This window comes from Gnatocerus cornutus, chromosome 5, assembly GCF_029298725.1.
Source record: "Gnatocerus cornutus isolate USDA-ARS CGAHR chromosome 5, icGnaCorn1.1, whole genome shotgun sequence".
Taxonomy (NCBI): domain Eukaryota; kingdom Metazoa; phylum Arthropoda; class Insecta; order Coleoptera; family Tenebrionidae; genus Gnatocerus; species Gnatocerus cornutus.
The window spans coordinates 12,635,372-12,659,957 of NC_142237.1; the positions used below are offsets into that span (position 1 = coordinate 12,635,372).

A 24,586-nucleotide genomic window follows, 5' to 3' on the forward strand; every position below is an offset into this window, starting at 1 on the left:
TAAAGTGTTTAATAATTGCACCAAAGCACAAATTTTTAGAACAAAAAATAGAGATTTTAAATTTTTTTACTTTAGAACGAACCAAAAACCTTAGTTTGGACAAAAAAAAAGAATAAGATTGCTCCATAAGCGCCCGACAGTTATGCAACCAACAATACAGGTAAACCCGCAAAGATTAAAAATTTCAAAATGAATATTTTATTAAGTCGAATATAAATAAACTTAAATAACAGCTGTTACCATTTAAAATTGATGATTGAGTTCGATATGATCCTCTTCAATATAGCAAACTCAACTAAAAATGAATAATCCGCCACTTTCAAAAAAGCGGTTCTTTCTAAAAATGGGTCATTTAATTATTTATCTGACGGACTGAATGGATGATTCATTTTGGTTGAGAATACAATATAAACATTAGTACACGTAATTTTTCATTTATCTAAAATCATCTCCTAACTCTGCGTGCAGGCGGTGGCATCATTTCGCTTTCATCATCAAACCTGCACCTATCAATATATTCCAGAAGCTTCTCCTTAGTTATTGGATGTTGAATGCTGCCACAAACAGCTGAAATTGTTACAATAAAGTTTAATTCCACAAAAACCCGCACGTACCTTTGGCAGTGTTAAAACTGTTTGGATACGATTTATCCGTTCGTTCCCTCATGAATTTCCACTGATTATTTTCAAATTTACATTCAACTATCTTATTGTCTAGATCCTTTAAAGCTTTCGTGTACTTCATCTTGGCAAACGGCGCATCTAACTGCCCAACATACAAATAGCAGACTTTCTGCGAAACGATCCCTTCTCCTTCCTCTTTGACTATTTTCAGTCTAAAATCGACGGAATTCATGTCCAGCGGCTTCCACTTTAAGACTTCGTCGCAACGCCCAGGGACGTAGGGTTCCTTCGCTGGTTGGAAAATCAACCCGTCTGGTTCATGGGACAAGGTGCGTGCGAACTTCTCCCCCAAGAGATTCGAAGCTTGTGTCACCTCCCAGAAGTCTTTCTTGCGGACACTGAATGGTTCCAGCGTCTTGTTGATTAAACCACTTTCCATCGCCATGTAACGGGGTTTGATGATTTCATTCTCCAGGCAAAGGAGACGCGTGGGATGGAAGGGCATCTTCCCCACGTCTTGCCCCTCGAATTTAATTATATCGTACGCTAAATACCGCGGGATGTCTTCGCCGTTGACCTTGTCGATCACCATCTCCTGCAAGACAGTGTTAAGGGAGTTGTACTGAAATTACAGTGAGTTACTCCATCGAGAAGAGTGTCCTTTAGGTGCCTCCTCAGGTCTTTTCGGTGTGGAAAAGTCAACCCACTGACTTTAAACGCGTTGTGGTCGCGATCGAAGAAGTAGACTTCGTCGGCGCCGTCGATGAGCATCATGTATCGCATCCCGTCGGCCTTCCACGACACTCTGTAGGGCTTCTGATGGAGCAACGTGATGTTGTTGTTGTCCATCGACACGGGTTGGCACCCAGGAAAGTTCTTCTTCTTCCACTCGCACATGATTTGGACCTTCTTCTGGACGTGGAAGGCTTTGGGTTGTTCGGTGAAGAGCGTTACTCCGCGGACGCCTTCCATGAACGTGGCGTTTTTGAAGCCTCTTCTTGAAGATACGTGGCTGGAAAAAATTTTCGTCAGATTTAGTCTTGCAGAAAGTTCAATTACTTAGAAGACGTGGCTTGTTCGTAGTTCTCCCGTGGGGGCTCCGAGTTGTTATCTTCAAAACACCACCCTGGAAGATTTGGGGCCGGAGGGGTGTCTTCCACGTCGTCATATCGCGCGTAGAGTTCAGTCAAATAATCGGATTTGTATATTCCAGGAGGCCTAAAGACTCTGGTTAGTTTATACCCCCGATAAAGTGAGTTTTTACCTCATTTTCGCAAATGTGTCTATGGCCAGCTCGAGCTCCAAGTCCATTTTTTCTACCAAGTAGGAAACTATTAGGAATCCTGTCCTGTTAAACCCGTGAGTACAATGAACTGCGATCTTCTCTAACGGATGGTGGATAATAAAATTATGTACTAGTTGGATAAACGTGTTTGTTTGTTCTCTTGAGGGTGTCTCTCCATGCCCCCGACATTGCAATTTTATATACTTACACCCTTCACTCTCAACTTCAGTCCGATCGTAAAATCTTGAGGTATTTGTTAAATCGATCCACAGCCCAAATTTGATCTACAAACGGATAATAATAAAAGAACCAACACTTTTTTCCCACCTTTTTAGTCTTGCACAGATCGAACAGCATCCTCGGCGGAAATCTGCACTCTGGGGGCACCATGCCATCATATTCCGTGCTCAGCGGAGTCTTAAACGCCATAAAATGTCCCATAATCAAGTCAGCGGCTTTGCGGGGGCAGTGCATCCACCGATTTGGGACAGGTCCGGGGGCCCTCCGACTCATTGTCAAAGAAAGTGAGGTTATGTCCGGGAGAAATTCGACACAACAGGGGTTTTCGCACGATTCGGTTCCGCAAAAAGGGCACGCGTGTCTGTTAATCGATTTCACATTGAATAAGGCAACGGGTTTTGGTTAATTATCCAGAAATGCACACATATTGGTTTGTTATGGAATTCTGCAGAATGACGTTTCGAGGTCATTGAAATCACCCGCTAGAATGTAGTCGCGAAATCCACCAGGTGAAAATGAGGGGATTGGAAACCGGAAAAAAGAGTTTACGGTGCGCCGTTTCTGGTTCAGTCACTATTAAACAGATGGTATTGAAAGTGGAAGTTAAGAAGCGCCGGAAATTCGGTGTTTTTATGTAATTTTTTTATTGTTCTGTTATACTCTCTATTTTCTAGTGCTAGCTTCACTCCAATATTATAACCTCAAACTCAAAAGTTGGTTTAGTTCAAGCGCCAAAATTACCAGAATGGAAACTAGAACTTTGAAATTTTGAGTTTATTTCCACAGTCCTCAGTAAATGTTTTCTTTTCTGGATCAATAACTAAATAACTGCCCGAGATGCCATCCAAAAAGAAGCGAGGACGTCCCCGAAAAGACTCCGTCAAAACAAAGACCCCTAGGAGGAAAAAGTCTAAAAAGACAGGGAGCCCCCTTAGTACCGACCCTGAGACAAGTCCCTGTAAAGGTTTCAATGAAGTGCCACTTCCCAAGACTGCTAATAAGTGTGATTTTACAAAGAAAGAAGACCTTTTTGATAGTTTATTAGATGAGAACCATAAGCGCAACTTTAAGTACAACCCCAACATGAAAACTTACGCTAACAAAAAGAAGGAAACTCCCCAAGTCAACTTGCTGAAGTTTCACGACAACGAAACTCGCAACGACGTTGTGAAGTGGCTAAATGACAACCGGAATGTCTTTGACAGGTTGACACAGAGTCAGTTTGAAGCTCCTGAAGACTTTGACACGCAATTAACGTTGGACATGCCGTCAGTTTCGCAGGCAAAGTCAAACCGGCCGACTAGAGAACTAAGGAGGCATTGCGGTCCGTACAATTTACGAGCGAAGTCTTTGGATATTAAGGTGCAAAAAAACGAGCAGAAGGGCAGGAATGAGAGGCACTCTCTTGCTGGCGATACTCCGGAAATGGAAAACTATATCATTGAAGAGGTGGTTACCAGAGTGGAGGCTCCTGTTCCTGCCGATGTTAAGGCCATCCAAGATCTTATGGAGGATGAATACTTGGATCATCTTGAAAAAGAAATGCTGCAGGGTGAAGATCGGAGGAATTATAGTGGGTGGGATAGAATCAGAGATCTCAACAAGAGTATTAACACGAAGAGGAGACCAAAACAACTGAAAATTACCGTGAAAGAATCGCAGAGCAAGCACGAGACTTGCAGCAATCTCTGTTTTGATTACAGTTTATTCGAAAATTATTTCGTAGAAACGACGGAGAAGCTATTGGGGGCTCCCTCAAAACTCCCGACCAGGGAAAAAGACAATGTTTTGAACGTGGGGAAAAGATTTCTCAGTCTGTTAACCCAAATGGTTGCGAAAAACGGGGGTGACTCTCTAAAAGAATTGCGTTCTTTGGTCATGGAGGCTAATCAACTTCTTCAGGTCTTGGAGTCAAAAGCGACTCAAACTGTTGTTGAAAACGCAGCTAAAGGGGTTCAGACAGCCTCCAGTTCTACCCATGTGGGGGTTCAAACTTATGCACCTGTTAGAAATGAATCCGCGCAGACTGAAACCCACACAGTTAGTATAGGAGTTCAGACAGAAAACTTAGTTTTGAAGTTAAGTCGACAAGCTTCCAGTGCCTCAAGCGCCACCGTTTCCGATATTTTTCCTTTTGTCAGAAGGGAGCGTGTTGAACCGAACGACGCCTTTAAAGACGATCTCGATTTTGACACTGAAGATCTGCTTAGGATCGATTCTGATATAAAAAATCAGCCGGAAGACGTAGAGGGCGCGAATAAGGGAGACTTAAGAAGCGAAATGATTGCCGGTAATTCATCAGTGGAGTCCCAAAGAAAGGACAGTGGAGGAACAAAACGAGAGAGTACAACCGCAACAACTGCAAAATCAGTTTTAGTGGTCTCCAACGAGAAGAGTGACTCGAATAAAGGGAATAAAAGACCTTTAGGTACTCCAGAATTTGATCGGCCGAAACGACCGTGTGCCAAGTTCATCAACGAGCATTTGTCGGTGGGGTTTTCATCGTGTGTTGGTGAAGAACTGGAAGAACCAGAGCTAAAGGAAAAAGTTACGGAATGGCCGGAAGGCAGTGATGATGATGTGAGTAGACTTTAGGAGTGCGTTCTTATTTTTGTCTGGCAATTTTAGGAATGTTTGGTCAACTTATTGACCAAATATGAAAAGGAGCGCAACAATCCGAATCTTCAAGCTAAATCCACAACTCAAGAGCGAATGGAAGAACTAGAAAAGATGATTACCGACGCCACGGAACTGAAGTTTTGCACAGATCAAGATTTAAACAAACGCGAAGCGAAAAAATCGAACGGTGAGTCAATGCTACACTGAGTTACGTCCAAATTTGGCATTTGGTTGATGTATTAAGACAAATGAATCGTTAAATTTTGAAGGCAATCCGTCATCTCTGAAAGAAATTTTACCTTTATTTTCACCTGTAAACTTGGTTTTAGTTTATTGTTTTTTTGACACTTGTTATATTAATTCATACCTTGGGTGAATTGGATTTTATATACAGTGTCTTGGAAAATGTCATGAGTTTAAAGACGAGCATTACGTGGGGGTTGACCACATGCAATAGTCAGACCCATATGGAGGGGCTTAGAAACTCTTAGTAGAGGCAGTAGACGCCCTAGAGTGACTGGTAATCGCGAAGAACGTAAAGTGGACTTGAGGGCCCATCAGAACCAACACAAGCTGTTGGTATAAATTGGATAAGAGCATAAGATCACAGAATATCCATGAGTACAATTTATCGACGAAAACTCTCATTTGGACTTCAGACTGAACCATCTTATTTCCAGCACGCCCAGGAGGGATGCTGAATGTATAAGAGGACGAAGAGATGTTACGCATTTTTAATTTATTCTAAGTAAAAATTGCTGAATTTTCTTGAAATTCTAATCATTTGTTTTTCTCAATGCAGAAACTCCTTCTACCAAACTTGAACATTTTACGTCAACTCCTTCAGGGTGCTTCATTTTCTTTGAAACGCAGTGTATTTTTAATCATTTTCATTATTCTTATTATTGTAGTTGGCAAAACTGATTCCACGGCGGTTGGCGCGTCGAAAATTACAACCCAAGAACACATGGAAGGGTTGGAAAATCTCATTTATAATGCCACCAAAGGAAAACCTCTGGCAGAGGAGGAAAATCCAGTAATTGAACGATCATCGACCACAATTATCGACGTGGATGACGATATGGACTACTTTCAAAGTTCTTTCGATCTTCGCACAAACAAAACAGCAAGGAGAAGTTTGTTTGCTTCCACGAAAGAAGAGGAAGAGAACAGATTTTCGGAATCAATGTTTGGAAGTTTGACGCAGGATATTGTAATGCAAAAATGCAACGAAGAAGAGGAAGACACTAAGAAAATTAACATTTTGGAAGACATCATTCTGAAACCCGCTGATGTCGCCATGGAGGACGATGAAACGAACTCAGATGTTGATATAGTCGAGTGTACCCCTCAAAAAGCGGATCTGTCGTTCAAGAAGCAGAGGTACATCGTCGAAGAATTAGAATCGAAATAATTATCTTTATTTACAGGAAAGAATTAGTTCTTGATGTTACTCTACCGCCACCGTTAGAATTTCAAGACTCCGAAAAAGCGAATTACCTGAATCAGTCGACGGTTGAACAAAATTTGTTGAATTCACCGCGGTACCCTTTAGCTGCCATTAATAAAATAACGAGCACCCCAAGCTCGCAGACGCGCGATAGTGAGAACTGCAGCGTGTCGCCCATTTCTTGCTATGGAAATAACTGGACTCCCAAACACTCATCTGGTTCTGTTTACGAGAAAACGAATCAGGAGAACCAACGCACTAAATCCACCCGGAAAAATAAGCGGGTTTTGGGGCCTTTCGAGCTCGCTCAACAACAAGCCAGAAAGTTCTCCCCGCTGACAATAATAAAGAAACCGGTGAGTGAGGAAACTCACTTCAATTCAACTCCGAAACAAAAGAGTATCTTAACGTATATTCGGGCTTCGCAGGAATCTGAAAATATTGCACGAAAACCCTGCATAGCTTGCAGTAGACTAAGCAAAGAACAAGTGATCGCGATTTCGTCTTTGACCAACAAGAAGTTAGTCACGTATAGTACGAGTTTCACTCAGCGAGTTACTCATTTGGTGGTGTCAGTCAACGAGAAGAACTGTTTGAAAGATCATACGATCAAATTCGTATCGGCTGTTGCGGCAGGAGCGTGGGTCTTGAACTTCGGATGGATTCAAGAGTGTTTGGCTAAGAATGCATTGGTCTCCGAGGTAAGGCATTTTAATTAGATACTGATCGATTAACTTTATTCTTTAGCAACCTTATGAAGTTTTGGACGTGTCGGGTCAGCCGGGGCCGCAAAAGTCTCGACTGATGGGAAAAACACAGCCTCTTTTAAAGGGTTATAGAATCTACGTGGCGCCACCTTTTGCTTCGACCACTCGGGAAGAAATAGAGGTGAGTTTCTAACTACGTCACTCTAGAGACTGTTTCTTTGTATTTTTAGAATGTCGTTAAATTATCGGGGGGTACAACAGTTCGGACACCGGAGCATTTGTTGGATAAGAATGGAAACACCTGCATTATCGTCACGGAGGCGAAAGCTACCCAAGATTTTGATTTGTACGAAAGTGAGTGAGAATTCGTTTGTTTTCGTTCTTTTGTAACCACATTTTACGCATTTTTTTGTTTTGTAGCTTGGCTGGAAGTTCTCAAAGTCGTTACAGTGGATATAGAGTGGTTAAGCAGGTCCGTGGGACAATATCGTCTTCTGAGTCTACGTCCATTCACTTTGTGTTCCGATGACACTATCGAAACCTTGGGGTATCCGGCTAATTTAACGGAAAATATGATATATTCGTTCTCACAGCAGACATTTAGTAGTGTGCCATCTTCCTGATAATGTATAAAATATTGTAATTTTGAGAGTATTTTTTCTATAAATATATATTTTTGTTTAATTATATTTTTTACTTACCATTGTCATGTTTCCAAATGCTACAAAAAGAGCTTTCTTTAAATTAATTTATTTTTTTACTGTTTCAGGTCTGTTATTTTGTGATTTTACATTACACACTTGTTAGCTTCTTAAATTCTAAAGTAATCTTCTTCGTTCCTTTAGAGCTAATACTGGAAAAATCAAACTCTTGAAACTCCAACTGATCGCAGTCCTTCTCCGCAGCAACCTGAAATCCGAGTTGTTGCCCAATTTTCTGAGTAATGAAAGACGTGAAAATCGAACTAATAATTTTCGGCCGTGGTTCTAAACCCAGTTGCGAATCTCCAATGGGCAACTTCACATTGATCCCATTAGCCAAACTCGTTGCAATCTCAAGCGAAATTTCGCTCAATTTCTTCCCAATCCCGCGCCCTTTACATTCCGGGGAAGTACTCAAAAACATTAGTTCAAACAAACAATCGATTTGACAATACTCAAAAAGATTACAAAGATTGTCGAATTGAGCCATAAACTCAACCACGGCTTTCGCTTTTGGTTGCTTCCACACTCTTGCGAAGTTTTCGAAAGCTGGATTATCGCGATCCTGCAATAAAATTAAGAAACTTAATTAAGTTAGTGTGTGGTTTTTCTTTTACCTGGATTTTGTTGAATGCCACTCCGACAACTTTGTTTGTTGAGGTGTCCACTGCAATGACTGTGACTCCGTCATAGGCGGTGGTTCTGGTGAGGTCTCTGATTTCTTTTAGGGCTTCGGGGCTTTGAGAAATGCCCATAACTGAGCACACGTTTTCGTAAGGGAAAAAACATGTATCGATCAAGGTTAGAGCGTCCTCGAGGTATTCGGCGGTGAGTTGCTGGTATTCAATTGTACCTGAAACACGGTTTTTTGCCGCTGAAATTTTATCGTCTCTACCGAATTTGTTCATAACATATTGTGAGTATTCGGTTGGTATTGATAAAATTACGATAAACTAGATAAACACTTGTAGGTAGGATTTGTTATTAAATTAATTGAAACTAATATAAAAAACTTACCATTTGTGTACCATACTTTTTTAGCCATTTTTGCAAGTTTTAGTTTTTAATAACTGTTGGTTTGTAACGATATTTTATTGTTTTGATTGAATAATAACTCTCGGCACGCTATCGTTACTATACGTCCTTCACTAGGTTTAATAAAACTGACAACACGCACTTACAGTTATCTATACATTAAAGTAATAAGTTAATAACATAATTGATGCTTCTGTTGCGATGGGATTGACGTACAACTAAACTGATTGATTGATTCAATGAATTATATTGTGTACAGAGCTTAACTTTTGCAAGATTCGTAGATAAGATCGGCAAACACTACTACTTGTTTAACGAAATTTATTTGTGTGTAGATTAAATAATTAAAGTTAATTACTATTCTGGCTGTAGCTGTGGTCGTTGATGGAATATTTTGGACGTTCGTTTGAGAACTGGTTTGGTTGGTTTACTATTTATTGTTTTTTCGATATTTTGAAGCTTTTTTGGTAGATTTCTCGCTTATTTTTGGAGCAAACTTGCGTTTTTTAGGCTCATTTTACGCGGAATTCGAAAGTTACGCAGAATTTCACGTAGAATAAAAAAAGGGAAGAGTTGCTAAGATCGGTCCACAAATAACAGTTATGAGCGACCAAAGTTTCGGATATTAAATTTTGATTTGGAAAATTTTCAAAGTTTAATATCTTTGAAACTACGAAAGATTTTGAGAAATGGTTTTCACCATTGTTTTTCTCAGGTCATTTTACTTTAGAATCCGCCCTCAAAAGTTAAAAATTCGATGGTCGATTTTTTGGGCAAAAAAAATTTGCGACTCAATCGAAAAATGTTCAATTTTTTGTTTTTTGATCGCTCCTCGTAAACTACTTGCCTGATCAATTTGAGATTTGGCCAGTTGATAGATCTCGAGCTGCCTTTTCGATTGATATATAATTTAATGGTACCAAAATGACCCTCTGAAAATCTAATTTGGTCGATATCTCGTTATTTGTTAAGGAAATTGGAGCTATATTGGGTCATTTTACGCAGAATTTTGCGCTGAATTCAAAAATATTCTTATTTTTCTTGTACGTCAACAAATAACTGAGTTAGAAACGTTTGAAATTTTGGATTGTCGCCAGAGACCCAAAATTTTGGAGGTTCGAAAAGGATTTTGCTCGATATTTCCGGAATTATGGCAAATATCAAAAAACCTTTTTTGGAATCGTTTTTTTTGCAATTTTTTAGTAAAGAGTTGAGTTATTCGATTTTTCGGAAGTCGAAAGTTTGAGTTTTTCGTAAAATTGTTGACTAAAAGTATGTCAAACTTCTGATATTGATTTCTCGTTTATTTTTTGGAGTAAACTTGCGTTATTATACATCATTTTACGCAGAATTTTCCGCAGATTCCAGATATGGTCTCGAAACATCCATACAACAACAAATAACTGATTTATAACCGATTAAAGTTTCGGATATTTAATCTGCCAAATCCTGCTAAACGACCAATCACAAACCCGCATTTTTAACTTGGCGCCCATAAAAATTCTCCGCAGGAAAAAATAGCCTTTGCTCGTATTTTTCGATGTCAAGGTCGTACAAATTAACACAAAAAGTCAATACAGACAATGTAAATAATGAGCCTAAATTATAGCCAATTGCCTTAAAATGGAACCGATAAAATAAATCAAATTACTCAGTAATCAATTGTCTGGGCGGGTGTACCTGGGGTTTTAAGAAAAAAAATGTCATTCTGGACTCATACTTGCTTCAGTGCTTTGATTAGTTACATTAGCAACTCCGCGAAATCAAAAGTGTATCGAAGTATGATTAACTATTATTATCAAAACGTAATTTCCGGTAAGCTCAGAAAACTTGTAAAGTCTTCTTCTTTATCTTCGTTTTTTCTTACAGGAGATCATTTATACGTAGTTTTTATCTTAGGCTCTCGAATTTTCCATCCGAAAAACGTAAAAATGTTGCTTCTGATCATACTTTGCGTATACTTCGTTCTAATTTCTCTCCAAATTTACTTTTTGACTTCTCACTCGAAAACTATAGGATTTGTTAAATATGCATCGCTCATGTTAAAAATGTGCTGGGTAATATTACCCATTGCTTCCAACCTCCGAGTCATGAATATTTCAGGCAATGCTTGGCTGTTCTGTCCTCCTCGTAAAAAACTACCTGATTGAAGAAGTAATGAGTTCCATTAAATTATGGGCAATCAACCTAGCCGGCAAAAAAGTCGAAAAACGAATCCGACAAGAATCTCGCCGAATAAACATTTTTTCACTCATCAACACAACAGTGGGGTTGTGTTGGGCCACCAGTATGTGTTACCCAAACGACCAAGAAACTGCGAATTCTTTTCCAGCCTTCATGTTTCAAAAAGAGTTTCACCAATTCTCTTATTTCGTTGGAGTTATGTTCAGACTGACGTACTTTGTCTTGAGTTTCACAATGTTAGCACATGCATATCAAGTCATCTATGCTACGCAACATGTCAAATTTCAAATTTATTTGTTCAATGAGTTTGTGAAGCAAATAGCGGGCGATTTTAGTGACGATGGGCAAAGATTGGTGATAAATGAGATTTATCAAAGGAGAATCAAATTCCGATTGAAAATGTTGGCGAGGAGGCATCACGATTTTTTCAGGTTTGGTGCAATACAAAATTTTATCCACGCAAGTTTTTTGTGTTTAGATGGAAGCGACATACCTTAGCAAATATGAGGAACTTAATTATACCATTCAGTTTTGGCGGTGGTCTTATTGGCATAAGCACCATATTTGGTTTCCTTCAAGTAAATTAGTAAAGAAACAATGTAATATCATTCAGTCACCGATTTTATTTCCAGATAAGTGATGAGTCTCCCAGGATACTTGTCTTTCAAGCCATGTCTTTTGCAATATTGGCAACCTTCACATTTGCTAGTTTAATTATGGCGGGTCAAGCCCTGGAAACCGAGGTACACAACTTCGGTATTTGCAAAAATAAACTCATTTTATTGTTACAGTCTTTAAAAATACGATCCACTTTTCTGGAAACAGACTGGTATACTTGGAACTGTGAAAATCGAAGACTTCTTTTTGTGATTTTGATTAACAGTCTTGTACCGATTCATCTCAAGTTCACAGACTTGATCGCAATCAATTATAATTTGGGATTAGCCGTGAGTTCTGAAATTTTTAAATACAGCGTGTTTCAAAATGATTGTCATCTAGTTTGGAGTGGTGTGCCGCCTGCACTGTTCTGGGTTTGAACTAGTTCAGTCACTTGTCATTAGTAATCAAGTCATTTTCTTCGTACAGCGCCATTTTTTTATTTGCATAGACGACTAGATGATAGTCATTGTGAAACCTGGTGGGACTTTCATTAATAAATTTGCGTTTTATTGTAGATTTGTAAAGGAGTTTATTCGGCAGCCTCCATTTTCTTAAACATGAAGTAAATTAGAGCTAAGCCGCCTCTGTCTAGAAAAGTTTTTTCCGGATCCACACATAATTTATTTGTTATAATAAACCATCTTTGATATATGTACCTTAATTAGTATATGTTATTTTTCCTGCAGAGTATTTTCCGATTTACCTAAGAATTCGTTATTGATTTTCCAAAAGTCATGGCTGTCAAACTTCTGTGGTCGTTAACTCGCTTATTTTTGGAAGTAACTTGCATTATTTGGACTTATTTTACGTAGAATTTCACGTAGAATTAAAAACTGTTCGAATTTTTAACGTACGTCAACAAATAACCGAATTAGAAGTGTTGGAAGTTGTGGGATGTCGCCAGAGGGCAAAAAATTTGGTTGCTTCTAGAAAAGAAAATTTCTAAAATTGGAAAAATTTCGAAATTTGGCTCAGTTAATATGCGAGCTAAAAATTGTAAACTCCCCAAATTACACTCTATTAGATTTACAAATAACTGAGTTAAAAGCGAGTAGTCTCGCATAGTAAATTTTTTGTTCAAAAATTTTTAACTCTCCATATCTCCGAAACTACGACAGATAGAAAGATGCGGTTTTCGCCTGATGCTCAGAAACCGCTGCCAAAATTTGATGGTTAACTTTATTTGGGAAAAAACCAGACTCAAACGAAGAAAAAAATTATGAATTTCCATAGACAAACATTTTTTTAGTTTCAATACTGATAGTGTCCTCTCTGTACAGTTTGCTCAACGAATCCGTTCAACTGTTGGCACTTAGATGGCAGCACGATCCACAAATATTGATTTCTCGTTTGAATTCTAAGAATCCAAACAACCAGTTGCAATAATTATTACAGACTCTGTTAAATAGAAATTAGCAGTTAAAACACAGAAAATACCTTTATGAGCAAAAAAAGTTTGTGGATACTTTTGGTTTGATGCTTCACAAACCTGCTGATGTCTGTCGTTATCTATTAAACTAATAAGTATTGATTTGCTATGATTGATTTCAGGTCATTATCGAAGCTTAAACAAATCATGTTCGATTCCAAATAATTGTCAAAACACTTTAATTAGCGTAACAACTGGCAGGTATTCATATCAATCACTGTTTGCAATTCTATCTGTTATGGTTACAGTCAAACTTGGCCTAAAGGGCCCTAATTTAATTTCCATAGTTTTGGCAAATTTGTTAGAAAATGTCAAACCAAAAAAATGTTGGTAACAAACCCAACCTGATTAAATATTCCCAAGAGGTCTTCGGGAGATACAAAGACCCGCCACCAGTAAAAAGTGATTGAAGGAGTTCCTCGTTGGAGCTCAGTATCCAAGCAATCATTGTCGCAAAAAAACTAATTTATAAATGTCACTCACTAATTTTGTTGTTTGTCAAGATTATAAAATCGTTCATTCATGTTGATTTTTGTTGAAGCAACTCAAAACGTCCCAAATTAAACCGAAATGCCATACCAGAAACACCCCATCATCAACACCCAGAAGCCGGTAAATATTTTCTACGTTTGGTACAGCGAACTCTGCCGCCGCCTCAACAGCAGTCCTGCCCCCGTCGTGAAACCTGCCAAACCGAAATGTCAAACAATCTTGAATTTCGTCGCCGATCGTCTCAAAGTGGAGGAATGGAGTCCTGTAATCAACGCCTTGCGGCACGACACGAGTCTTCATGTAATCGCCATAAAAAGTAGAATAGGTAACTGTCAGTTTTTGCACGACGTCGACACCGAGGAGAAGCTGCGCCAGATGAAGAGACGTTCCGGTTCATTATGGACAGCTTTCATCCTCAAGTCTCTGTTGAAGTCGCTGTCTTGTACCGTACGAAACACTCAAGTTCTAACTTGCTTGGAATTCGACGGATTGCCGATGTTCGCCCAGTACTTGGAGCCGTTAATGAAAGCTCTGCAGAAGAACAAAACGTTGAAAAATTTAATTTTGAGCCGCTGTTGCATCTCCGATTCTGGATGCCAAGTCGTGTGCGCTTATGTTAGATTTACTCCGAACATTGAAGTGTTGGATTTAAGCGGATGCGCGCTTACGGCCCAAAGTGGGGAATATTTAGCCAAACTAATTAAATACCAACAAATCAACAGATACTGCGAGAGCTGGCATAATTCGCTGAGGTATTCTGACCCCAACGTCCAGGTGATGCGGGGGCTTAAAAGGATAACTTTGAACGGCAACCCTTTGATCGGCGATAATGGTCTTGATTTGATCCTCAACGAGCTCGATGACGATTTATGGATCAAGGCTTTGGACATGCAGAAATGCGGAATCACTGAGAATATGGCAACAAGGATTATCGACCTCGTCGAGTACAGCCAGTCGCTGGAAATTGCCGATTTTCGTCTAAATGAAAATTTGACCATCACCTCGATCGAGAAAATTTTAGACACCCTCAAACTGAAACACGTGGAGGGCAACTCCGAGTATCAGTGGTGTAATACTAGTTTTATTCTAACCTGCGAGTCCGTTGTAGACAGTATAACTAATTACAGCGCTGCGAGAACTCCGACGGTTCATAAAGCTAAATCGACTCCGTTTAGACATTGCGGCTCTAAAATTAGCGCCAGTCAGAGTCTCGTGCGGAGAGCCAAAACCTCCGACAACATCCCCAACAAAAACCACCAAGCGACGAGCATCGAGAAGAAAGTTATGGAATTAAGCAGTTTACTCCAGGAAGAAATCACCAAAAGGAAGGAAACCGAAAAAATCAACCAAGAGTTAAAACGGAAACTCAGCGAATTTAACGGCATGCAAGTGAAGCCCAAAGGCGAAGAATCGACTCCCATCGAAATACTCAACCGAATATGCAAAAAAAACGGCGTCAAGAAAAAGAACGGAGTGAACGGGCATCGCGACGTCGCCGTCATTTTTGAGAAGTTGGTCGGCAGAGAGGCCGATGGCGAGTCTTTGGACGAGGACGGTTTGCTCGATTACGTGGCGAGTGCGGAAAGAAATGGCGCAGAGAAAAGCTTGACGAATGGTTACGACGTAACGAGCAGTCAATTGTCGTTATTTAAGTTTATGGAGAATTTAAAAAACGGAAAAAGTTTTCCCAACCGCTCAGTGACGTCGAAATATTTTATTACTGATAAACGCGTGAAGAAGAAATGATGTATAAAGTGATGTTTTAAAATCTAAGGACTTTATTGCGTAAATGTAACAAACAACTGATCCAAATTCCAAGAATAAAACATACATGGGAGCTCTTTTCATTCTGGGGGCGATTTTGAATTGTCCGGTGGTGTTATTGCTACGATTTGTCTGCGGTTTTTAGTAATGACTGCCAATACAAATAAAAATATAACTATTTTAGGTAGTGGAAGCTCTCTCGATAAATCTCCAGTACTTTTGTGAGATTCCAACATAACGTGTCGTTATAAATACACTCACGTTCAAAAATCTTGTACCTTCTTATAAAACTATAATAAATAACAAAATTTAAATATGGGCATAACTGTACTTTAAACTTTAATAAAAAAATGTTGAACATTTTTGGTTCGTTGTGAAATGAAAAATTCCAAAATTTCTATTTTTTGTTCAAACATTTTGTGCTTTGGTGCAGTAAATAAACACTCTAGAAGTAGAAACTTCCGTAAATTTCATTGTCATAACTTAAAAATTAACAAAGATACAAATTTTAGTAAAAAAAAGTTGAAAATTTTTGGTTCGTTCTAAAATGAAAAATTCTAGAAATTCTATTTGAATTTGTTCTAATGAACGCTTTAAAAATAGTGACTTTATTAAATTTCATCCTCATAACTTTAAAATTAACAAAGATACGAATTTTATTAAAAAAAAAGTTAAAAATTTTTGGTTCGTTCTAAAATTAAAAATTCTAAAATCTCTCATTCTTGTTCTAAAATTGTGTGCTTTGGTGTAATTAATGAACACTTTAGAAATAATGACTTTCAAAAATTTTATGGTTATAATTTAAAAACTAACAAAGACAAAAAAGAAGTTTAAAAAATTTGTTTTTGAAAACTTTTTCAGTTTTTTCCAAATAGAATAAAAAATGTGAAAGGTGCAAGACTTTTGACCGTCAGTGTATAACTATTTTAGCTAGTGCAAGCTTCTCGATAAATCTCCAGTACTTTTGTGCGATTCCAACCCAACGTGTCGTTATAAATAATAAATGAGTTGGTATAACTGATTGGTGTAGTGAATCGGTAATTAGTTATCAGTAGCTTTGTGTCGAGGAAACCGATTAATGGAAAGGGATAGTAATACGTCAGATACACGGGGTGACAATGTTATGAATAATTTAAGGAACGTCGTGGTAGACTTCAAACAACTCTGAGCTCAACAGACGAATATGCAAATTAATAAATCTTGCGTCTTACTTTGAGATGTCTCGAATCAGAATGTGGCTGGATCTGCATATAGATGAGACGACGGACACTCGAGATTTCCTGATTGCTAACGTTTTTTGGATTACTTTTTATGCTTGTCTTGGAAGTTACTAGTTTCGCGGAAACTGTCGATAGACATGCTAAACTGATGCAGCCTTCCATTTAAATCGGCGGTTTTTTTACCCGACGTGCTTACCCGGTATTTCCGCATAGGGTCCGAATAATTTATGTCTTGGTTTCATTTATAAAATGATGGATGCGACAGGATCAAAAATTCAGGAGAATTTGCCAAAAGCGAAAGGCATAGCTGAGGGGCTTTAGTTAGTGAATCTCTAAGCGTGTTTTTTCTAAATCTAAACCCATCACAAAATATTGTTTTACATTTTTACAAGTTTTGGGATTATATTTTTTGTGGTAATTGTCTGTTCATCTTCAGATTAAATTTTTTTTAAATCTATCTGGTTTGATTTACAATTTTGCAATTTTTGATAGTAAATAAGCAACTTCGAGTTCCTTAAGTTGATTGCTATGGCGTTAAAATTACCAAAGTTACAGTTCTTAACATATTTTGTCCGAAGTTCTTGATTTATCTTCGAAATAAAAAATTCCAAAATATGTCTCGTTTGCTCAATTATTTTGAAATTTGACATAGTAATTAATCAAACCCTAGTTAGTGACTTGCTTAAATTTCATTGCTGTAGCATTAAAATTACTAAAATTACAAGTTTTAATATTTTTTTGTTCATTTTCAAATTAAAATTTTTCAAAATTTGTTTGGTTTGACTTACAATTTTGCAATTTAAGACAGTCAAAAAGCAAATTTGAATTAGTAATTTCTCCAAATTTCTTTGGTGTGGCGTTAAAATTACCAGAGTTACAGCCCTTAACATATTTACTCAGAAGTTTTTGACTCCTTTTTAAAATAAAAAATTCCAAAATTTGTCTCATTTGTTTCATTATTTTGAAATTTCACACAGTTACTTATCAAGTTCAAATAAGTAACTTCACCAAATTTCAATGCTGTAGCATTATGATGACCACAGTTACAAGCTTTAATATTGTTTGTTGGGAATTTTTTATTCATCTTAAAATTGAAAAATTCCAAAATTTGTTTTTTTTACTTACAATTTTGCAATTTAAGACAGTTAATAATCAACTTTTAATTAGTAATCTCCGAAAATTTGATTGTTGTTTCGTTAAAATTACTAAAGCTACAGCACTCATGATAATTTCTCAAAAGACTTTGACTTATTTTCAAAATAAAAAATTTCAAAATTTGTCTCGTTTGTTTGATTACCTTGAAACTTGATGCAGTTGCAACAAGCAACTTCACCAAATTTCATTGATGTAGCATTAAAATTAGCCGCACTACAAGCTTTAAAAAAATGTTTGGGAATATTTTCTTTCTCTTCAAATTAAAAATTTTCAAAATTTGTCTCTTTTGAGCTATAATTTTGCAATTTACCACAGTTAATAGGCACGTCGGAATTAGCAACCTCCTCAAATTTCATTCCTGTGGCAACAACACAACCAATGATACAATTTTTTTTTACAGAATTTAGAATTTTTTTGAGTTTGTTCTGATAATACAAATTTCTAAAATTTGCGTCTGTTCTTCTAGATTTTTTAAATTTGGTATATTTATTCAATGAGTCAAGAATAGCAACCTCGACAAATTTGATTGCTGGGGCGTAAAAATTACCAGTTACACACAATTTACAAAAAAAACTGTTTGTTTTTCAAAATTTTGAACTGACTCTCCCGGCGACATCTGTAATTCGTTGGAAAGCTCATTTAATTATCTTTACAATGATATATTAGAGAGTTTCATCATTTTGCAAATTGTTAAACAAAACGGAAATAAACAAAAGTAAACGCTGAGTACTCAAAAAAAAAGATCTGCAAAACGAGCTCAGATTCCACTATTACGAGTAAAATGCATTTTTCCTCAAAAATTTGTTGGCTAGTGTCATAGATAAAATCACGTGTTTAATTCGAGCGCGAAATAGGATTTCCGGATTTTTGAAATATCTTATTGCGCACAGAACTATTTCTATACTTCAAACGAACAGTTGAAGTAAATTTCTATTATTTTTTTTGAGTATCGCGTTTTTCTCTTGTTTAGACGAGTCGCTCGACCAGTGAACCTTTAGAAATTGATTGACAAAAAACGGTGCCAATTAAAAAAATGACAGTAAAGGAGAGTTCAAACGATTTGCTGGTGTGACAGATAATTGTCGGAAATATTTATTTATTTAATCAGTGGGATAAAGGCATTATTAAAATACGAATGCGACAATTGTGCATACGATGGCGTTAGCCCGAGTTATCGTAAGAGCATGAGTATTTTAATGGCCGTTAGCCCACGTATTAAATACAACTTTTTGTCTGCGACTGATTTACAACTGTTAAAAGCAAACAGATCCTTTTTATTTCGATCAAGTTTAGATCAAAGAAGCATGTTTTCCGACGTCATGGAAACGAGAAAATTTGTAATCAACAATTTTGCAAAAGTGCAGTTTTTTGCAATTTTTCTTGTTTTATCAGAATGAGTGAGTGTGAATTTCTTCCATCAGACGTAGAAGAAGCCGCAACAAATCTAGTTTTATCACTTCTACCAGAAAAATCAACAATTAAGGGGATATCTAACAAACTGTAACGGTAAATTCTGCTTCAAAATTCTGCGTAAAGGAAAAATTATACGAAACATTTTAAACATCCAAACGTTAAATGTAGCATCTCCCTTCAACTCTCATTATTTGTAGACGGCACTCTTTTAGTGGGTTACCCATGGTCAGTCTGCTTACTACGGTAATAAAACCATAAATAAAAACTACTTCTTAAAACCCCAGCCCAAGTGGTTTAGATTATTATTACCATCATCTTGTGGTCAAGACAATAGCTAATAGTTTTGACTGCACTGATGGCCAAATTATTATTGCCCATGGCCAGTAAATCTTAAATACTTTGATAGTTGAGTCCGATACTTTACAAATTACACCCATGAAACGTAATAATTACAATATCCATTATTATTATTTAATGTTTATCTTCATAAATAAATTAAATTTTTCCCGAAAAGGTGGGATTTGTGTAATTGCAAAAATTGAAGAATTAATAGATGCACTGAGATGTTCGAATTTTGTCCAAGATTTTTGTAAATTTAACAAAAAATAGTGAACATAATTATAAATAATTAAATTATAAATAATAATTATATTCTGTTGTTTTAGTGATTGATCTATCTTTTAAAACCTATGAACAAGCGTATGCTCGAAGAAGAAAATTCAGAACGAGTCGAATGAGAAAGTACTGCTAGCTTATTTCGAGAATCTGTCTAAACGCTACAAGCCTTCAAGTCTTTGGGCGTATGCAAACATGTTGTTGTTAATGTGTACAATAAGAAATTTAAATAGTTCTAAATAATTATTTTTTAATAAAAGTTTTCATGGTAATTTGTCTAAAAAGTCCAAACGTTCTTATCCCACTGCGTGTGGTAATAAAGCTCTTATCTCACTAAAAATGAGTGGGATAAGTGACAATTACCTTACAGTCGCAGATAAATAAAATTTTCAACGTTCAACCTTCAAAAGTCTTTCCTTTCCTGCGCCCGTCTATTGATTTGTTTGCGGTTTATTACGTAGTTTCGCTTATTCCGTGAGAAAAGTGTTAGCAAACGGCCATTTGTTGACAGGTCCATTATAGACGAATTTTCCTCACTTAGGCCTTCCGACATAAAAAGAACCATAAGAAGCACGTCCGGATGTGTAATAGGGACGATGGTACGTTTAACTCCTGACATGGCTATTGCATTATTTTTATTTGGCTGGTCTAAGCTCCTTCCAGCCATAAACCTACATGAGTTATTTATTACTGAACACACGTGACATAACGTCGGACCTGAGGGCGGGCTCACGTCTATGAAACTAAACATGGGAAAACTTATTTACAGGCAATAAAAACACGAAAAGTCATTTTCGAAATTGATCATCAAGACGGACACTTTTGATCATATTCGGTACAATTTAGAGAGAAATCAAGCGAGGGAAGTTGAAGGTCCGTTTACATACGAGCTCCTAAACAAGTTGAGAAACTTAAATAACTTAAAACTTTTCACATGATATAGAAATTGAATTCGCGTTACAGAGAAGTGTACAAAGCAGCTGAAGCTTTTCGAGTCACGTTCCAATAATGCGATAAAGCCGCGCGAGGGCAGCACCGAATAGCGCACGACGACTGACAATGAAGACACAATCATTAGTTTCAATCAACATATTAATCGGATTTGGCGATCCAATGTTCGGCGTTATACCCTCCATTACTTTTCGATTGGTTTTCCTAACGGATAAGCGCATTTAGCTTCATTACATCATAATGATTTTACCAGAGTTTCAAGCACTTCTATTACACACAAATGTAGAGAGGAGACGGATATCAGTCTGATTTTATACGCGGCTTGTGGACTCAGATTTCTGGTAAATACGTGCGAATACGTTTTATTGAGTCACTGAGTTTTGCTTAACAACCTGCAAAATCATGAAAGTGTAGATGCTGTGGTTTCTAAGTTCTTTGCGAATTTGTCCTGAAACTTAGTGGCTTAGTTTTGCGCGTTTTCAGTTTCAATTTTTTTAAACTGACAGTTTCTTAGCTTTTTTTTGGAGATTGCAGTCACCGCCTAATTTCTACGGTTCTAAAAGTTGAAATTTAGAACATTTTACTAAAATTTCTGTTAATTTAGATATCACAATTATGAAACTTGCGGATTTTATTACTTTTGGTGTCTTTATAAATTTCACCAATTTTCAAAAAAAATTACAGTATAGAAAGCAGTTTTTAGAAATTTTTATTTTGATGATAAACTAAAAATTTCGATCATTTTATTAAACATCCCGTATTTCTGTTAATTTTGATGCCACAATTATGAAAATTGCGGATTTTATTACTATTGGTGCATTTATAAAGTACACCAATTTTTAAAAAAAATTGCAGTTTTTAGAAATTTTTTTTTTAAAGATGAACTAAAAATTGGGACCATTCTATTCAACACCGTGTAATTTTCTTAACTTTGGAGGCACAATTACGAAACTTGCATATTTTATTAATTTTAGTGTCTTTATAAAGTATGTCAATTTTTAATAAAACTGACAGTAGTGGACAGTTTTTAGAAATTTTTATTTTGATTATGAACTAAAAATTAGGACCATTTTAATGAACATAATTCTGTTAATTTTAGAGCGACAAATACGAAACTTTGCGTTTTTATGATCTTTAGTGTCTTTAGCAGTTATACCAAGTTTCGACCACCGAACACAATTTTTAGAAATTTTAATTTCACTTCTCTCGCACAAATTTGTTCTAAAACTGTTGACTAGTGTAATAAATAGAAAACTACCAATTAAAACAGAATTATGTTGGCAAAAAGAACCCGCAAAAGCAACAGTGGCGAAGCATAAAAAAACGATTTTATAAGGAAAAACAGCTGTGGATCACAAAAACGAAGGTCTAATGAAGGAATTGTTAGAACGCCAAAGACAACGCCGTGAAATCTAAGCGAGTTTTCCAAGGAAACTGCCCTGAAAAATTTGATTAATGAAACACGATTCTGGCAATAAAGTTTTTAAAGCGAGAAAAATTTCATGCTTGTGTCTATTAATCGCTAGTGTGTGCTTGGCTGTGCCACAAAAAGTAGTGTTGACTTAATTATTAGCGCACTCAGGCCATCGAGTGGAGCTTTGGCTAATTGTTTCTTAACCCCCATTTCTTGTATGGTTCTTGAAATGGACGTGCTTACTCGTAGCTGACCTGGCTCAGCGCTTTAAAACCTTGGGCCTCTTCTGCACTTTCGCCCTAGTATAAAACCAATACAGTCCGTGCCAAGTAACTCAACCGCAGGTATTAAGAAAATATTTGAAATCGTTTTTTACTGCAATGTCTATAACTGATATTGGTCCCGCTGTATATTCGACAGCTTTACCGGGTAAATATCGGCACACATGCTCCCTTTTACATGTTCTCGTGCAAGAGTATTAAAATAAATCTGTCATGTTATTTTATCGAATGTAAACGTCACACATGGGCAACTTTGTTTTATCCGCTCTTTTTAGAGCACGAAATTATTTCAATTTCAATAGAGAGAATTTTTAGTAAAGTAGTTTGAGAGAGGATTCAATAAAAATAATTTATCAAGTTAAATAGATTAGGCAGTTGCGAACGGCGAATGAGATTAGGAAACCCCGCGTGTCTTTTCCTAAGGGCAGCAGCGACGTTTGCCTTGTCCTGAAATTTTAAACAGCCTGGCCGGGTCATAAAGTGAGCACGTGTTCAGGCATAAACTGTTTTTATTTTTTTCAGACTCTTTTATTGCCTCAGCAAGGGCTTATTGTTATAAAAAATGTACTTTATACTTTATTAGGTACACATTTCAAGACGAGTACGCTGTAATTCCAAGTTGATTTTCTTTCTGGAAATTTTCTTTTTATTCGCAACGGATAATTAGTCATCCTAGTCACGTTTCCACTTCCATTAACTTAAAATTTGAAATTTCCCATTCGCACAAATTAAAAGCATTTTCAATCAAAAACAAGCCTCTGAATGCATAATTATCTGCAACTCTCTTATTCATTTAACAACACCCAATTCTTGGTTTCGGTTAACCCCAATCTAAATTAAAAAGGCGTGCGGTTTTGAATAAGATTTCGACGCCAATGTCTGTCGAGATGAGGCTCAAATGTATGCATACCACTTCTGGAAAAAGCTGTCAAGAACACCTATTACAGAATGCTAATTTTTCATCGATTCGCCCCTGCTCATTTTCATTTGCCTTTTTTAATATCGGTCCAAGCGCCATTCTGAATATCAATGATTTGCAGATTACACAAATATTTTCAATCTTATTATATATTTACTTCCGCATAACAAGTATCCAAACTCTGCTTCCACCGCTTTTCACCTAATACTTACATGAATGTTTTTATTAAGCTTGGAAAATACAGATAATTTTCTGGAGGATTTACAAATCGTAAACTCATAATCTCGTTACCTAAGCTTGCCAACGGCAATGGAAGCGGCTAGACCTTAATCCTCGTCTCGTGGACATAATAAAAACATAATATCACTAGTTTGTCAACACCTCTAAACCCTTTAGATTTATTTCAAATTTTGTTCTACATCGCATTTACACTGAAAAGTTTTGCTCCCATTGACGACCTTTTTTCCAAAAACAATCAAATTTAATACCATTCGTTTAGTAAAGTAATAAAATAAAATAATAATGAAGTATATCTGTTTTAGTTCTCACTCGCACGGAAGACAGTTTCTATTCAAACCGATTTTATCAGAGAGTTAGGAAGACACGCCAAACGTATTGAAAAACAAAAAAATTAAAATTAATTGATGGTGGTTTAAAGTATTCGAACTTTGGTCAAAATAAAGTTTAATAATTAAAAGTTTTACCCGGCGCATCCACCATTTTTGTATCTCACAATTACTCGGCTCTGCGTACGTTTTACTATCGTGGTCTGCTCTAATGTCAATGTAAAATGATCGCTTTGTATTATGTACCTATGTACTTTAACTTCGAACATTTTAAGATTGGAGAAAACTGGTAAAATTAATTAATGGAATTAGACAATTAGAACAATTGTTCGAATTAACATTTCTCAATCTTTTTTTCGGTAAAAATGTGTACTGAAGAAGTGGAAAGTCATTTTTAAAGGGGTATGGCTTTCTGATTCCGAATTTAAGGTCCGTTTTGCTCCGGATTCAGAGATGTTGTTGAAAAATTACTTTTTGAGGTTCTATTCTACAAAAATCTCTTTTCTTTTTCTAGTTTTTTTCTTGAAGATTCGCAAAGTTATGGGATTGCTCGACAATGTTTTGAAAAGCTAGTTCAATCAGTTTCCCAACGACCTATAAAACTCATTGCCAGAGTGAGTATTTCTCATGATATTTGTGAAAAATTGAACTCATCTCTCAAAAAAATTGCTGTTTTTAGTGACAACAAAATAAAAATTTCTAAAAATTGGCCTCTAAAGTGTATCTTTTTGAAAATTAATGTGCTTTTTTAAGACACTAAAAATAAGAAAATCTGCAAGTTTTATAATTGTAGCACCAAATATAACAGAATTACAGGGTGTTCAATAAAATGGTCTTTATTTTATTTTTCATCTTCAAAATAA

General features: G+C 36.7%; 5 protein-coding genes and 1 long non-coding RNA gene across 6 annotated transcripts; 4 read left to right on the forward strand and 2 right to left on the reverse strand.

Moving 5' to 3' along the window:
* Positions 1-182: 182 nt before the first annotated feature.
* mRNA-cap (RNA guanylyltransferase and 5'-phosphatase mRNA capping enzyme) lies at positions 183-2,643 on the reverse strand. Its single transcript, XM_088035524.1, has 6 exons — positions 2,236-2,643; positions 1,888-2,192; positions 1,683-1,841; positions 1,266-1,635; positions 615-1,218; positions 183-567 (listed from the first exon to the last, which is right to left on the reverse strand). Exons 1-6 carry the CDS (start codon positions 2,419-2,421, stop codon positions 446-448), a joined length of 1,746 nt encoding a protein of 581 aa, XP_087891650.1. The 5' UTR covers positions 2,422-2,643; the 3' UTR covers positions 183-445.
* A 66-nt stretch (positions 2,644-2,709) lies between these two features.
* On the forward strand, positions 2,710-7,608 carry LOC148174684 (uncharacterized). The gene is made up of 7 exons (XM_088035522.1): positions 2,710-4,728; positions 4,777-4,954; positions 5,679-6,150; positions 6,198-6,918; positions 6,965-7,105; positions 7,155-7,278; positions 7,345-7,608. The coding sequence occupies exons 1-7, from the start codon at positions 2,986-2,988 to the stop codon at positions 7,545-7,547; spliced, it is 3,582 nt and encodes a 1,193-aa protein (XP_087891648.1). The 5' UTR covers positions 2,710-2,985; the 3' UTR covers positions 7,548-7,608.
* A 50-nt stretch (positions 7,609-7,658) lies between these two features.
* LOC148174685 (uncharacterized) lies at positions 7,659-9,072 on the reverse strand. The gene is made up of 3 exons (XM_088035525.1): positions 8,643-9,072; positions 8,243-8,478; positions 7,659-8,190 (listed from the first exon to the last, which is right to left on the reverse strand). The coding sequence occupies exons 1-3, from the start codon at positions 8,668-8,670 to the stop codon at positions 7,717-7,719; spliced, it is 738 nt and encodes a 245-aa protein (XP_087891651.1). The 5' UTR covers positions 8,671-9,072; the 3' UTR covers positions 7,659-7,716.
* Positions 9,073-10,441: 1,369 nt separating this feature from the next.
* LOC148174686 (uncharacterized) lies at positions 10,442-11,480 on the forward strand. Its single transcript, XM_088036899.1, has 5 exons — positions 10,442-10,475; positions 10,530-10,717; positions 10,764-11,275; positions 11,323-11,411; positions 11,458-11,480. Exons 1-5 carry the CDS (start codon positions 10,442-10,444, stop codon positions 11,478-11,480), a joined length of 846 nt encoding a protein of 281 aa, XP_087893025.1.
* Positions 11,481-11,557: 77 nt separating this feature from the next.
* LOC148174687 (uncharacterized) lies at positions 11,558-12,109 on the forward strand. The gene is made up of 3 exons (XR_015770093.1): positions 11,558-11,587; positions 11,636-11,791; positions 12,020-12,109. It is a non-coding gene; the product is annotated as an uncharacterized LOC148174687 (long non-coding RNA).
* Positions 12,110-13,503: 1,394 nt separating this feature from the next.
* LOC148174688 (protein Cep78 homolog) lies at positions 13,504-15,171 on the forward strand. The gene has a single exon (XM_088037386.1). The coding sequence runs from the start codon at positions 13,504-13,506 to the stop codon at positions 15,169-15,171; it is 1,668 nt and encodes a 555-aa protein (XP_087893512.1).
* The last annotated feature ends 9,415 nt before the right edge of the window (positions 15,172-24,586 follow it).

Bases quoted from the DNA above. Each gene is read 5' to 3' on its own strand.
- mRNA-cap (XM_088035524.1), bottom strand. From the start codon at position 2,421: ATGAGTCGGAGGGCCCCCGGACCTGTCCCAAATCGGTGGATGCACTGC. The intron at 1,636-1,682 runs GTAATTGAACTT...AATTTTTTCCAG, and splicing joins GAACAAGCCACGTCTTCTAA to CCACGTATCTTCAAGAAGAG. The intron at 568-614 runs GTACGTGCGGGT...TAACAATTTCAG, and splicing joins CAGTTTTAACACTGCCAAAG to CTGTTTGTGGCAGCATTCAA.
- LOC148174684 (XM_088035522.1), top strand. From the start codon at position 2,986: ATGCCATCCAAAAAGAAGCGAGGACGTCCCCGAAAAGACTCCGTCAAA. The intron at 4,955-5,678 runs GTGAGTCAATGC...TTATTATTGTAG, and splicing joins CGAAGCGAAAAAATCGAACG to TTGGCAAAACTGATTCCACG. The intron at 7,106-7,154 runs GTGAGTTTCTAA...TTGTATTTTTAG, and splicing joins CCACTCGGGAAGAAATAGAG to AATGTCGTTAAATTATCGGG.
- LOC148174685 (XM_088035525.1), bottom strand. From the start codon at position 8,670: ATGGCTAAAAAAGTATGGTACACAAATG. The intron at 8,479-8,642 runs GTAAGTTTTTTA...ACCGTGTTTCAG, and splicing joins AAAAGTATGGTACACAAATG to GTACAATTGAATACCAGCAA. The intron at 8,191-8,242 runs GTAAAAGAAAAA...ATTTTATTGCAG, and splicing joins TGGCATTCAACAAAATCCAG to GATCGCGATAATCCAGCTTT.
- LOC148174686 (XM_088036899.1), top strand. From the start codon at position 10,442: ATGATTAACTATTATTATCAAAACGTAATTTCCG. The intron at 10,476-10,529 runs GTAAGCTCAGAA...TTTTTCTTACAG, and splicing joins TTATCAAAACGTAATTTCCG to GAGATCATTTATACGTAGTT. The intron at 11,412-11,457 runs GTTTCCTTCAAG...AATATCATTCAG, and splicing joins TGGCATAAGCACCATATTTG to TCACCGATTTTATTTCCAGA.
- LOC148174688 (XM_088037386.1), top strand. From the start codon at position 13,504: ATGCCATACCAGAAACACCCCATCATCAACACCCAGAAGCCGGTAAAT.